The 15,597-nt window shown below is 46.1% G+C and overlaps 1 protein-coding gene across 2 annotated transcripts in view; it reads left to right on the top strand.

Moving 5' to 3' along the window:
• Positions 1 to 15,597, top strand: part of PDE8A (phosphodiesterase 8A) — a 2,294,608-nt gene that overhangs the window by 846,517 nt on the left and 1,432,494 nt on the right. For both annotated transcript variants that reach the window (XM_078684749.1, XM_078684748.1), the window contains exon 4: positions 5,141 to 5,197. In XM_078684749.1, the coding sequence (XP_078540875.1) occupies positions 5,141 to 5,197 (57 nt within the window). The remainder of the gene's footprint in view (positions 1 to 5,140; positions 5,198 to 15,597) is intronic.

Below are 15,597 nucleotides of genomic sequence, written 5' to 3'. Positions count from 1 at the left end.
TGGGGTGGCTGGGAAGAGCGCATCTCGTTGTATGCAGACAACATCGGCCCCGACAAAAGTTTCATCGACTCATTCACATAATAAGGTCTTTCGGTTCCTATTCTGGATACCATATCAGTTGGGACAATTCCTTGGATTTTTCTCTAGCTGGGGACCCACCGGTTCTAACATCGGCATGCTCGGAGATGGTGCTGCAGGGCACATTTAAGTACTTGGGCATATGGATAACCAAGACTTAGACTGAGTTTACATGATTGAGCTTGCAGGTGCAGCTCTCTAGGTTTCGGGAGGACACGATGCATTGGTGGGGGCTCCCAATCTCCCTAATGGAGCAGGCTGTCCTCTTCAAGATGATGGCCCTCCCGCGCTTACTGTACACCGTCCGTATTCAGGACTCCTTTCGGACAATCGACTCCGAACTACGCAAGTTACTGTGGGGGTTTGGGGGGGCAGCCCCAGGATTTCGCTCAAGAAACTGCAGAAGGGGATGTATGAGGGGAGGCTGGCAGTCCCGGACCTTAAGAAATACTATTGGGCTGCTCATCCTATAAACGTTAATGGGTGGGTCTTCTCCCCAGTAGACGAACCGGGCTACAGGGTGGACAGATTGATTTTGGGTGAGCACAGCTACTTGGGGTAGCTGTACCGTAGGGGTAGGGGCTCCGCAAATCTGCCACCACACACAAAAACGGTCATAAATATCTGGCATGCAGCAACTAGAATGACGGGGTGGGAGTTGAAACTCACTGAACAGACCCCACTATGGGAGGGAGACTTTCTGAAAGAGGTGCACAGACTGCACGGCTTCCGGCAAATGGAGCCTTATAGGTATTGACATGCTCGGGGTGCCTGTAAAGGTGGCAAAATGGTGACATTCAATAGCTTGAGGGAGGGTTTTCAAATGGGGGTAGATGAATTTCTTCGATACAGACAGTTTCGGTCGACACTTCATTCCCAACTGACAGAAGGGACTCTGCTTCCAGAATATTCACCATTGGAGGATAGGCTTCTTTTGGACCCTATGATTCAGAAGGCGGTGTTACTGACGTACCAAAAACTGGTAAATAATACTCCCAACTGCCTGGGTCCCCTGTGGGAGGCCTGGGAAACGGACGTGGGTTTGTTGGAAGATGATGATTGGTTGGGGGCCCTCCAGTGTCCCCGGGAAATAGATATCAGGGCATGCTTTCCACTTGTTCTGCTCCGCATCCTCCACAGGTCATATACCTCGAGAATGCTGCAGGCCTGTATTGGGGGCGGTGGCTCCGAGTTATGTTCCAAGGGATGTGGCGAGAGGGGATCTTTCTTTCATATTTTGTGGTCCTACCCCAGGATCCAGAAGTATTGGAAGAGCATCACCCGTGTGATGGAGGCTGTGGTGGGGACACAGGTCCTGTTAGAGTCCAAGTGGCATATTCTCGGCGTCACGGGAGAGATCACGTGGCTGAAGTAGGCAAAGTTATGGTTGGCTTTGGTGGGGGGTCGCAAAAAGGAACATAGCACACACATGGGGGCTGTGGAACCTCCGACAGTGGCTGCATGGATCTGCAATTTGGATTGATGTCATGGGGCGGAGCAGGTGGTGTATCAAAGACGCAGATCTCCCTGCAAATGGGGGCTGTGGACATTATACAGGGGTCTGTGATGGGTCCCACGAGGGGTTCTGAATGGGTTTCCCGGGAGGGCTTAGATACGTATTCCAGTGGGTTGCGGGCGGCAATACGGACAATATACTTGTACACTCTGTTCTATAACACGTGGTATGGCCATGTCTGGCAAATGCTTTGTATGTATATCCTTGAAATGCTTATATCTGAAGCTTGTTTTGATTAAAAAAAAATTGCTATTTTCTTAGATGCAGACCACCTCCTCCAGCAATTCCTCCCAAAAAGTCATACCCACTATATCGGGAGAAATTCCTGCAAGAAGTTCACATCCTCTTGTAGAAACAAAGACAAAAGCTGTGGAAAGAGTTTCCTCTTACCAAAAATGTTTGGGAATAAATTGAGCATGGGAACTTTGCAACAGTGTTGCGAGGACCAATGGTGCTAAATGTCAGGCAGGTGGAGGACAGAATCACACTAACTCCTCATGCAATCCAGTCTCTCAAGTAGTGATGCAACCCAAAGAACCTCTTTTGTCAGATGAACTTTTCTCAAGTCTTCCTGCCTCAGACAATTGTGACCAATGCCTCTTTTGCTAATTGGGCAGCACTCCACGGTTCATCTACATATTCAAGGGACTTGGTCTCATAAGGAAATGGCTTTTCATGTCAATCACCCGGTTTGAGGGCTGTACATCTAACCCCAGTAGCTTTCTACCCAGTTTTCAAGACATTCGCCAACTTGTCCTGATGATCAACATGACAAACATGCATTACCTGAACAAGCACGGAGGAACAAGATCCAGGGCTCCATCTCAGGAGACTCAAGCCATTTAGAAGTTGTTGATAGCCAGGAACATAAGAATGACCGCATTTCACCTTTTGGGAAGTAACGCTGCCCTTACTGGCTCTCTAAAGAGCAATTTCAAGAGATGTATGTTTAAATTATAAATGATTCAGTCCTGTATGATGCCCTCTGTAACTAGGGCGTATCTCAATTAAATCTGTTTGCAAGGACAGAAATCAAAATAATGCTTCATGATTTTACCACCAAGTAACAAAGGGGAATGCCCTAAGGATTAAATGGTCCGTAGAATGTATTACACATTTATACCAATTCCCCTGAACCTAGCAGTCTTAATCAAACTGAATTACTCAAGAGCCAGGAAGAATCTCATTTCACCTTAGTAATCCTGACAATGGTGGTGCACAGACCTTCTTAACCTGTCACAGTAGGAAGCTGCTATGCAGGCAGGGCCTCTGCACAAGTTTGGAGGCTAGATTTACATCTCAACTTACCATCTTTGAATTTGACTGTGCGGCTCCTGAACTCCTTCATTATAGTCACTTTAAACAACAAAGGAGTGCATGGACATTCTGAAGAAGACTAAATGCCCACCCGTGAGAGTTTTGTTTTCTTTTAAGTTGAATATATTATGCATTTGGTGGTGTTTAACCATCCAGCCTGTGAGGAAGAAGAACTATTGCTTTACCGTACTCATTTGGCCAAATCACGCTTACAATTCTCTTTCATTAAAATCCACATGGCAGCTATTACAAGCTTTAGAAAATGTCCTTCACTAGCCATCTTTTTCATGATTGGATTGGATCAAGTCTGCATTGAGTCCCACTCAGTTTAATGTTTATCTGTTGCCTTTGGCATGGTTGGTTGAGTCTTTTGGAGCTAAGGTAATTTCATATGCAGACAACACACAATTTTTAGTCTCTTTTCATAAGGGGGAAGATGTTGACTCTGGCCTACTTAAGCTGCGTCTTACAGCTGTATTAGAATATATGCATCAGAATCACTTGATGTGTAATATGGACAAGACAGAAATTCTTCTACAGGGTCATCTTCTCCTGACAAGTGGGCTGACTTTTGGCTTGACTGAGCTCCTTCTCCACCTCTTCCATGTGAAGGGGTTAAAAATCTGGGGGTCAAATTTGACAACGAGCTCTCTTTTTAGCCACTAGTGGTGGGACCTAGTTTGGTCTGCTTCGGGCACTCAAGAAACTCCTACACTTCCTTCCACTATCTGCCAGAAAGACCATTGTCTTTGCCTTGATTACCTTTAGCCTCGATTATGCCAACGCTCTTTATTTGGGCATCATGGATTACTTGGTTAAGAGACTCCTGATTGTGCCAAATGCAACTGCGCAGCTTATTCATAAGCTACCTTTTAAAACATCGGCACCTCCCTATCTGAGGTATCTCCATTGATTCCCTGTAAAGAAGCAGATTCTTTACAAAGTACTGGTATGACCCACAGAGCTTTTTCAGCTCTGGGCCTCAATATTTAGTTGCCAGAATACATCCTTGCACTCTGGGCAGGGGATTGTGCTAGTGTCATGATGTTTTGGCCAAGGTTCTGAGAGTAAGGTAGCCAGAAAGGACGACCTCTCGTTTTCTTTTTTGGCAGCCATAGCCTGGAGCAAGCTCCCTTTTGATCTTTGCTGTGTAGCCCCGGAACCTTTGTTTAGGAAGAAGCTCGCGACTTCGCTTTTCGCTCAAGCATAATATTGTTAATGCCTCAGTAGTTTCTAGTGCAGGGATACTTCTCAGGGCAGCTGTTGCGCTTTACAAGCCCCACTTTATTCATTCATATTAGGGATGGGCTAGTAATTCTATTTAGCATCTATTATTATCATTGGAGATTCCCCTGAACAAGGAAGAATGGTTTATTACCTGTAATCCTAGTTCGCCTTCAGAGGAATCTCCTTTAAAATAATAAGCATCATTCCCTTGTCCTCGGTGGAATGGATAAAGGAAGTTTGTCTTTCCTAGATTGGTATCCTGTGACTCTGTTGTATAAAAAAACTGAGGTAACTCCACCTACAGGGCATGATGGGTCACAGGAGGGCTGGGAGCCATCTAGTCAGTTTTCAGCCTGGCATGGCTGCGGCTTATAGGACTGTAATGCCCTTGGTTTCTTTCCCTCCGTTTTCAATAGAAAGAAAGTATATGAACGCGTTTTTTTTAACTTGTCACCTAGTTTTCCAGTGACATTTATATATGTAAAATATATTTTCTTTTTTCTCATTTTGCCAGGTAAATAAACATAATTAGACAGTATAACCAGTTTTTATAGTTTACTAAATTATTTAATTTTAAGTAAGAAAATGTGGCCTTCTGCAAGAACAGTGGAAGAAGTGCTCTAATCGCCCCTGATCCTGGGAATATTCAGTGCTTACGATTTTTTCAATGGAGAGTCCCGGAAGGAGAACTATGATTACAGGTAAGAGATCATTCTCGTATTGCTCACTTTCTCTTAATAAATTGTGTATGTATTTTTCAATTTGTCGAAAAGATGACTGTATTATGATGTATTACTGATCTGTTAAATATTCTGTTACTGGTCTTTAACATGATTGCAGTTGTAAATTATTAAGTGCATTTTATTATCTTTTAATTTAGTATTGCTTCACTTCATGTATTCAGGAAGGGTAATTCTGTTTTCGTGTACTTTAAACGAATGAAGAGCAAAGGGTATTTATTCATTTCACACTAAACATACTTTTATTATTTTTATTTTTAAGGTCCATCCGAGCGACCAAACCATCAGAAAATACAGTTATCATTGCTGTTTTACGCAGGTACGTTTTTTCATTTTGTGTGAATTGTCTAGCATATTTTAATGCAAGAGTTGAACATACCAATTGGAATATTTACTAACTGTTGTAACGGTGTATCATTTATAATTAATTAATTTTCTTCAATTTGCTTTGCAATTCTGCCTCAAGAAAAAAAAATTGTAGTGCCTTTGTTATTGTACTTACAATCAAGACTGGTTACAAACAGGCCGTGGCTGACTTTTATATCTCAGCATTATTTTTCTCCATAATCAATTGAAGTATATTTGCATCATTTTAAGAGCTTCAAGCGTATCTACACAGATAAGTCAACTTTCCTTTCATGGACACCCTAGAAATATTGATTTCTGGTCAGTCATATTGTAAAATAGTAATTTGTTATGAGTTGAGGTTCATATTAACAAGTGATGTCGCCCCTGCATACTTTTCTGTTTTAGTAATGTTTCATTTTGCTAGATACAATAGCTGGAAGATCAAATTGGCCAAATGTACAAAATATTTTGTGGTAAAATTCTGCGATTCAGAAATTCACAGGGTTCAGGTCTGCCAAATGGTGATTAGCCATGTACTAAACACCTTTTTGCAAGTCTGAAAATCTTTTGTGATTCGAAGTGGGTTTTCTCACCCATTCCCATTAAGTTTAGGAGGGGGCTTTTAAGACGTGTCCCGTCCTCTTTGGAATATTTTGTGACAGTGGCATCTGACCACAGTTTCCATTAGAAACCATCATAAAGCAACTGACCTCTCAAAAGGGGTGGTAACTCATTCTCAAATGAAAATCTGCCCCTGTGGAATAGCTTCCCCTCTTGGAATCATGTAAGTTGGCTTCTGGGGAAGCTGACTGAGACCCAGGAGACTACTACCTGATTCTTCTCAAATCTTCGCAAATGAGAAACATTTTATTAAAACAGCATCTGTTCCTTCAAGGCCCACACATGCTTGTCTCTTAAAAAAATGTTTGTTATTCGAGAATGTGAACGCAAGGATGTAAGTCAGCCATCTCTTGCAAGCCGCCAACCCTGCATTCGTATTGTTGCTGATTTCGACATGCTTCGCAGTTGTTAGTGACTGGTATGGCTTGTTATTGTTGCAAATAAGGACTTGCTATACTCAATTGATGGTTCTTCCAAATGGAGCAACATAATCTGGACCATCCAGCAGAATTGCCTTCCTAAGCACATACATTTTTCCGTTAAGCCATTCATGAACAAAACGGGTTGACTGTAGCCATTTGTTTCTAGGGAGCATATCTGCATTTTGAATGTTATGGCTTGGAAAATCTTGTATGCTTGTCCTTACTACTTCTTTTGGAAATTGACTTTCGAGCAAGCCAAAATTAATTAAATCCATTGAAGGGAAGATATCATTTTGTAGCATCAACAAAGTGTGTGGCTGTGGCACTGGCCTGTTTAATTGCTGAAATGTTCTTCCTCGTCTGTGGTTTTTTTCAGTTACTAGACCATGATTAGGTCGATTTGTGACCCTTTTTGTAATATTTCTGTTTAATATAGAACAGTTTTCCAACCAATTCCTACACCAGTTGTTCTAGTTCTCCTGTGACAGCTGAATTCTCTATGGGTCCTCTTGGAGCAATCTGTCTTGTGGTGAGCTTCTAACTGTTTCCCTCTGGTTTCTAAATCTGTCTTTTATTTAGTTTAAATAGTTGCATGAAAATGGAAGTGTGTGCTATTAATTCTCCTTTGATAACCGCTTTTGGCACCTCCAAAACCACTTACCCTTTGCCATTTACCTCAAAATATTATGTTTCTTTGATAGCTGCCCTTAGAGCAGTAGCTCTAAACGCAACCTAATTGATGATCTAGGAATTTCTTTTTTGAAATCTTTTTATTCTCATATGATTATCACAGCATCACATATGTCACATTATTATATTATATGTTGTGATCAACAGCAAGCGTGCCAACAGTCGATTTCACATTTCTGACTCCACTCAATGCTATCTAGTTGGTGAGAATCAGCAAGAAGAAACAGTCATTATTTCGTTTCTGGCATGGATCAAGCATATGGGATATTACTTTCAGTATCTAGAGCCCGAGCACATGGGCTCCCCCTGTATACATTCCACTTTCCCCCCATTTTTGAGGGCATCCCCTACTTTTGTACACAGATCTCTCAGCTACCATGCACCAATCCATGACCCTCTTCCAGTCTCAAAGGGCTGGGGCAGTCACTGCCCCCCATCTCTGTGCGATATTGCGTTTGGCCACCATCATACCAAATGTAGCCCGGGTTTGTTCAGCGTGTGACAGATCAGTGGTGGCCCATATGTTAAGAAGGCACCATTTGGCTCACCGGGAAATGGTATTTCCCGAGACCGCACTCATACACGACATCACCACTTCCAGAAGGTTTGGACCATTGGGCATCCCCAAAAGATATGGAAGAACGTTCCCACCTGTCCAAATGACCTGGGGCACATTGCACTCATTTGTTTACCCATTTTCACCTGTGTGGTACATGATATGTAGACTCTATGTAATATTTTAATCTGCACTAAGTGAAAGCGCAGTCGCAAGCCACCTCCCCCGGTGAAGCCTGGGCTTCTGTCTAGTCTTCGTTCAGCAATTCATTCAAGTCTGTTTCCTAGCGTTCCAGAAGCTGGGTGAGAGTGTCTGGGGAATTATTAATGAGTTTTTGATATGTGAGTGAAATCACCTTGGTAGTGAGCTGTTCTTCCAGTGGTCTGCTATCAAGTGTAGACGACTCCGGTAAATCTTCACATGCTCTCCAGGCAGCACCGCCTGGAGAGCATGTCGGATTTGTAAATCGGGGAAGATCTACCTGGGAGCAAATGCACTGGTTTATTTGTAGATTCGCAAAGGGAATCACCTCTTCGGCAGTGTCTAGTTCCCATCTGTAGAGATCTGTATCAGGTCCTATTTGTCACTTCCCTGCCTTTTTGCCACTTTGTGGCCATGTTCAGTGTCCCACAAAGGTGTGGCACTCGTAATCTTCTTTTCCCATCCCAATGTTATCTCCTTGTGAATGCAGAAACAGCAATACAAAAGTCTGGAACAGAAATGGAGACAGGATTATTGTACTGTGACCAAATCCTCCCTCAAAAGGGCTCAAAGGGCCTACTATGACGCCATTGTTCAAGCTAAAAGCGCCTACTATGCTGAGCGAATTGCCCTATCTGGCAATAACGCCAACGACATTTTTAATATTGTGCAAAGCTTTGTAATGCCTAAAGCATAAACTAACATCCACACCCCGTCTCTCTCTTGGTGCAAGGAACTTTCCAATTGTTTTTATAAACAAGGTTGGGCGCTGCAATCCCACTTTGTGACGGGGACAGCCGGCCCGCAGCTGCGGCATCCCCCCGACTGGCACTTCCTTCCACTTTGGTCAAACTTACTACCTTTGAACCCATCTCGGTGGCGGATTCACTGGTTTCCCTTACCACCCTTAAATCTGGCTCAACCAACGACCTGCATCCAGCCAAACTCTTTGCCGGTGCATCGGTTCCATTAATTAATCCATGCATGAACTCGCTGATTAATGCATCTCTAGCGTCCGCTACAGCTCCCTCTCCTTGGAAGCAAGCAATCATTAGCCCCTTACTAAAAAAAAATCCTCACTGGATCCCAATCTTCCTGCCAGTTATCGCCCTATTTCTCTGCTACCTGCTTTGGCTAAGGAAATTAGTCAACAAACAGTTGATCGCTTTTGTGGAACAGCATGACCTTCTGCAGCCAGTTCAATCCGGTTTTAGAGCCTCCTACAGTACAGAATCAGCACTGGTGGAAATCTCTGAGTCCATACGTGAAACATTAAAAGCAGGAGCCAGGGCAGCATTGGTCCTCTTGAACTTATCGGCCGCGTTTGACACCGTTCCGCGCGCCCTGTTCCTGGCTCACCTTCAGGAGCTTGGCATCACAGGCCCTGCATGGAAGTGGCTGAAATCCTTCCCAGAGCGTAGAACTCAGCAAGTCTGGATCCCCACCTTTGCGTCTAACACTCAGAATCTACTGACAGGCTTCCCCAGGGGTCACTCTTGAGCCCCCTGCTGTTCAACATCTATATGTCACCCCTCATCTGGATGGCAGAAGGCTTAGGCGCTGAAGTCATAGCATACGCTGATGACACTTAGCTTCTTTTCACCTGGAAAAAACATGAGACGTCCTCTTCCCATGTTAAAACCTGTCTTACAGCTGTGTTTGATTGGCTCACCGCCGCCCAGCTTAGACCAAGATTTTATTCCTCTGTAACTTTCCTCCTCAGTACTGGCACGCTTTCTGGCAAGAGGAGTCTCCCAGGCCTACCCCACGGGCCAACCTGTCAAGAACCTAGGGATCTGGTTTGATGGAAACGTAAGTTTTAGTACTCAGATTAATAAACTGACACGAATGTGCTTAGGCATATTGAAATCACTAAAAAAGTTCCTGCCTTTAGTCCCTTTACTTGCAAGGAAAACGGTCATTCGAGCGCTCGTCACCTCTCGTATTGACTATGCCAATGCGCTGTATGCCGGTCTGCCCAGCTATCGGCTAGATAAACTGCAGATTGTCCAGAACGCCACGGCCCAAATTCTTCTCAACCACCCTAAGTGGATCAGGGTTAGGAAGCACTTTCGAAACTTGTACAGGCTACCTGTGGAAGTTCGGGTTAAATTCAAGCCCCTAGTAATGGCACATGCCGCTCTCTATGGGTGTGGTTCGGTGTACTTAAGGAAACACTTTCAGTTCTATGCCCCCTCCAGGCAACTGCGCTCTTCTACAATGCTGAGGGTGTGCAACCCGATTCCGCCTTAAAAGGACAGGTGGAAATTCCCTTGCCTACACGGCGGTGGCGGCCTGGAACACACTCTCGTTTGACTTATGCAGTCTTCAGGATCCCCAAAATTTTAGAAAGAGACTTAAAACAAATCTTTTCAATTAAGCCTTCTCGCCTTCCTTTGCTGGTTTCGTCTCCCTTTTGCTATTTCCTCTGTGGGCTCAAGCCGCGACACTGTTTGAGTAGCTGTGCATGTTATAAACTTATATAACATAACATTTTTGCCGGGTTGCGTGCAAGAAAAAATTTACCGTTGGTGCTGTTGGGCCCTCAAGAGGGAGGTGGCGTGGAGCAGTATATAGCGCTCGGCGGCGGTATCCGCCCGCTTGAAGGACCAGGCGGTCCATGTGATCGGCGGGTTCCTCCCTGGGCTGGGGTGCTCATTCGTTAACTGTTGTTAGTTGCGCTGCTCTATAGTACAATTGGAGCTTGGCTAATGCTATTCCTCTGTTGTACCATCCCTGTGTCAATTTCGCAAGGGCAATACACAGGGAGCCGTTATCCCACAACAGGAACTTGACTTCCCTGTTTATTGCTTTAAAATACGTACTGGGTACCGGAAAGGGGGTGTTCTGTAGCATATTGGGAAAGCAGGGCAGAGCAATCATTTTAAAGAGCGCTGCTCTCACCTGTAAGTATAATGGCAGAGATCTCCAATGTCGAACATCATTCTTAAGATGTGGCAAAAGGCATAGCAGATTTTTTGTTATAAAGACCTTAGGATCCGAGGTACCATGGATACCCAGGTATTGGAAACTTTCTGTTGCAACACGGGCCTCACATCCTGGTGGGAGGCGCGGTGTTGGGCTATACAGAACAAATAACAAATTTAGACCACAGATCAAGGGGTCCTCCCTAACCTATACAGCCAAGGGTTCAAGAATCAGTGCAAATATTAGGGGGGGATTGGGGACAACCTTGTCATGTTCCCCGGTGTAGGGGAAAAAACTTGGATGATCTATCGTTTACCACCTCTCATGCCAAAGGTTGCAAGTATAGTAGTCTCAACAAGGATAAAAAATTTGAGCCAAAGCCCATATGCTGAAGTACGGTGAAGAGGTATGCCCACTCCACAGTGTCAGAAAGGCCATGCAGGCGTCATGAGATAGGTTCACTGCATCTTCAGCGATTTGTGTGCCTGCCCCAGCACTCCATTGAGTCGGCGCAAGTTTAGCGTCGTATTGCTGCCGGGAATAAACCCTGATTGGTCTGGAAGGACAGTTTCGACATTAGCTGGGTCAGTCGGAGGGCCAAGAGCTTGACCAGAATCTTAGCTTCTGCATTCAATAAGGAGATAGGCTTATAGGAGGCACATTGTTCCGGTGGCCTGACATCGTTATGTATTACAACCACTGAGGCAAGCCTCTGTTCCTCTGGGAGTATGCCCACTTCTCTACTTTCCTCGAACATTTTTAGGAGTTAGGGCCCTATGGTTGATGTTGTGAGTTCCTATGGTTGCTGCCGTGAGTTAGTATAGTTCAATAGGCATGCTGTTAGGCCCCATCACTATGTCCGGTTGCAGTGCTTGGATGGTCTGCTTCACTTCCTCCTCCGTGAGGTTGCTATCTAGAAGCGTTACTTCATCAGGAGAAAGAGTCATGACTGTTCTAACTGATAAGAAGTCCAGGAAGTCCTGCTTCGAGCTCATCGTTTCAGTTGTGCAGGTGTGCAGTTTAGAGTAATAGAATGCAAAAGCTTCTGCAACAGCTTGCGGGTCGCTCTGGTTCTCTCCTTCCGCCTATTCTAGCGCCACCACCCATCGTTTCGCCCGATCCCATCTTTCTAGTCAGGCAAGTAATTTCCCCGTTCGGTCTCCCAGTTCATATACCCGATGCTGCATGGCTCTATATTTGGTCCTGGCTGCCTCCTTCTGGTTTATTCCTGTTTTTTCAGACATAGGCGTGTTGTGTCTATTTGTGTGCTCAATGCTCATTTGGTCATCTGCTCCAGGATCTCTTGCTCAAGCGCCTCTATGGAAAAATATATATCTCGCCTCTGTTCCACCATCAATGAGAGGGCTTGGCCTCTAATTATTGCCTTATAGGCTTCCCAAAGCATCATTGATGAGTGACTGAGAGCTCATTTCCTTTGAAATAGTAGATTGTTTGTGTTAGGAGCCCTCCCGTATCACTGAAAGTTTCAGGAACTAGGGATTTATAGAGATTGTGTCCCTCACCCGTGGGGTTGCCTTGACAGTATCTTGGCCACACTGGGTGGTGGTCCAATATACCCCTCGCTAAATGTCGCACATCGTGGAAAGTCGTCAAAGAGGAGGCCTTTGAGATCAGGTTGATGAGGGACATACTCTTGTGGGCCCTGAAGTGGAATGTAAAGTGTTGCGTAGAAGAGTTAAGAGCCTTCCAAACATCTACCATCCTTAGTGGCGTTAAAAAAATCTGCTAGATGGGTTTTGGGGGGGGGGAAGGTCTGCCTGGGGGACAACGGTCCGCGGTGTTGCAAAAGTCATGTTAAAATCTCCTCCCATCAGCAACTTGTCCTCTGGCATTTGGAACATGAGCGCGCCCAGGTCCGGGAAGGTGACGTTATGTAGGGCTGGAGGTAAGTAAACAGATATGATATTGATCTTTTCCTTTTCGCACTTGCCAGTCAGAGCTGCGTACCTACCCTGTTTGTACGCCCAGGTCTTGTCATTTGAGAGGGGAAAACATTTTCTAAGAAGGATACCGGTTCCGCAAGAGCTAGAGGTAAAGCCAGCATGTATCACCATTTTGTATCCCAGCGGTCGAGAGCCTTACATGCATTGCATAGGAGATGCGTCTCCTGCATAAGAATGACGTTGGTGGAATTCTGCTTGATCTATTGAAGCGCCCCTTCCCTTTTAATTGTTTCCCCATACCCATTAACTTTCCAGGAGGCGAAGTTCTGGGATCTAGGTTTCTGTTCCTAAGCTCATTAGTCTTCCCTCACCTCCAATCCTCGCCATCAAGTCAATGTAGACTATTGCTCAACATTATTATTACACCCACCGATGGTAGAAGGATTTGCAACATGACATACCTAAACCTTTGTGACAGAGTCTGAAGTATCCAGAAGATCAAGATAACATAATCTAAGAAAAAGAAGAGAAAGAAATCCCCCCACCCTGCGTCCCTGCATGATGGACCTAAAACTGCCTGCCCTCCAACTCTGTAGAGTGCCCGTCACCCCAGTCCAACATAGTAAACTTAGGTGGTTATAGGCCTCCCTCTCCGCCCACCACCCATCCCTGTGCCTAGTATAACGTGCAGCGCCATCAAAATTAGGAACATAGTGTCTGATTTCCAGATCTTGTATAGTTCAATAGTCCCGCCCCAACACCCCCACCATCACAGGGAGAGGGGGGGTCTTACCGAGAATCACTTTCAGGACCCATCTGGAACTGTCTGTACCCCTCCATCTTGTCAGGAAGTTCTTGGACGTCCCATTTGCAGAGTGCAAGGCGGTTACTTGCTGACAAACCTATGATCCGTGTGGTATCCCCAAGGGCCACCGCCTCACTAACTATCAGTATTTGTGCTGCTGCTCTGTCTCCCCCTCTTGCGTCGGGGCAATTTCCATCTTCTGCAGCGTGCTCCTCTTTTGGTGCACTCAACTAGCCTCCAACCACTCCCAATCCTCCTGCGGGGTGGTGAAGAACCAGTCCCTACCCTCCGATTCAGCACGCAGTCTAGCTGGGAAGAGCATTGAGTATTTCACTCCCTTCTCTCTCAGAACCTTCTTGGCTTCTAGAAATGTACGCCTTTGCCTCTCAACTTTCAGGTTGAAATCTGAAAAGAAGGTAATCTGCACATTGTCGTACAGCACTGGTGGGGCAGTGTGGACTGTTTGGAGAATTGAATACCGATCTCTAAAGTGAAAAAACCAGGCAAGTAGGGAGTGCGGGGGGTCCCAGGCTGAGGGTGTCTCCCCGGAACTCTGTGCACCCGCTCCACAGTGAAAAACCTAAAAAGTCCTTGAGGCTGGAGGTACTTGAGGATAAGTTTATCCACAAACCAGTCTGCAGATGGCTCTTCCTTTCGTCCATGGACCCCAAAATTTGGATGTTGTTGCAGTGGGATGTTCCCCCAAAATTTTCCGGTGGCTCTTCCATGAATTTGTTTGAGGCCTCCAGCTTCCCCACTTGCGTCTTAAGGCCTTTTGTGTCTTGTAGTAAAGTAGCCGTTGAGTCATCTACTTTCTTGACGCGATATCCTAAATTGCGCAAATCTGCCCGCATCAAGGAGACTTCTGTTTTGACAGTGTCGATGCGTAGTCTCAGTGCAGTATGGACACCCTGTATGGCAGTCATAATATCTTGGAGGGATAAGGGGGCTTTTTCTGGCATCTGTGGGGCATCAGAAGCGGGTTGGTCTTGAGATCCCTCCTGGGGTCTTGGCTCCCATTGCGTGTGTATCTTCGTCTGGTGGGACCCTTTCGCATTCTTTCCACCTGTCATCCAGTTAGTAGATCGGGGCAATTTCTATGTGGGATGGGGGGACAGAAGTACTCGCTGCCACCTGCCCGCTGGGTTCGGCAGTGCTCAGCATGGTATCTCTGGTTACTCCCCACGTGTCGCCCCCTTGGTCCCACTGTTTCAATGTTTGTGGCTCGGTGGTCACGTGGACACCCCAGCGGTGTACAGCCCACAGCTCTTCAAGTAGTGTTCCTCGATTTGGATTAATATGTTCCTGCAGGAGGGTTTCCCAGAAGGTGTCTCCTACCACCTCTCAAGTGGATGTTAGTTGACCTATGTCCGCTCCCAGCGCAGTCCCCCTTCTATGTTATTCCAGTATAGGAGTGATAGAGCTGAAGACTGTGGCAGCTCGCCCGGGGCTTGGGTTTAGTCAATCCACTTGATGGTGTTTTGGCCTGGAGAGGGAGGGGGGGGCGGCTGTATTGAAGTGTGCACCCTCCCCCAGGAATGCCAGGCCGTCCTCTCGGGGTCTCCCCACGGTCCCTGGGGCAGCGCCCCCTCACCTCAGTTGCAGAGTGAAGCAGAGTTGCGAGCCGGCCAAGTGTGCATCACCATGCAGGTCCCGGCCAGTTCTCAGTTTGTGGCGTCCGCTGAAGACCTTCTACAATTTACGTTGTAGCCACCTCTTCAGTTCTCCGAAGCAAGGCTAGAGCCCGGAGGCCTCCTGCAGTCTCAGAGGCGATGCCAGTCCACCGCTGTCCTAAATCGTAGCCGCCTTGCTGGTACGCAGGATATCACTGATTCAGAACAGATATAGGAGTTTTGCCTCCCTCCTTGATGGGCCGCTTTACACTTCAGTCGTGGAGGGTTCGGGTAAGCACTGTGTGTGACTCTAGTTGTCGTGGTGGCCTCGAGTTCGGGAAGGCCTGCATCCCCTGCTCCCCTGGCATATGAGAGGGAACCCGGCCACAGCTCCGCCCAGGCCCCAGGGCTGCCGTGTCGTTCGCCTTCTCCCGGCTGCAGGAGCGAATTTTCTCGATCAGCACCGCAACAGTAGCGCTGACTCGATCAAAGTAATAGGCCAAAGGTGCTCAGAGCTATGAGCAGATAATAGGGGATTGCTTTGAAAGCCAATTCAAGAAGCAGCCATCTTACCTGGCAGTTGGCCACGCCCCCGTTGATGATCCAGGATTTTTGGAAAGATTTGATAGAT

Source organism: Lissotriton helveticus, chromosome 3_2 (genome assembly GCF_964261635.1).
Source record: "Lissotriton helveticus chromosome 3_2, aLisHel1.1, whole genome shotgun sequence".
In the NCBI taxonomy this organism is placed as follows: Eukaryota; Metazoa; Chordata; class Amphibia; order Caudata; family Salamandridae; genus Lissotriton; species Lissotriton helveticus.
The sequence above is the reverse complement of the archived record's forward strand: the minus strand, read 5'-3'. Positions and strand labels throughout refer to the sequence as shown.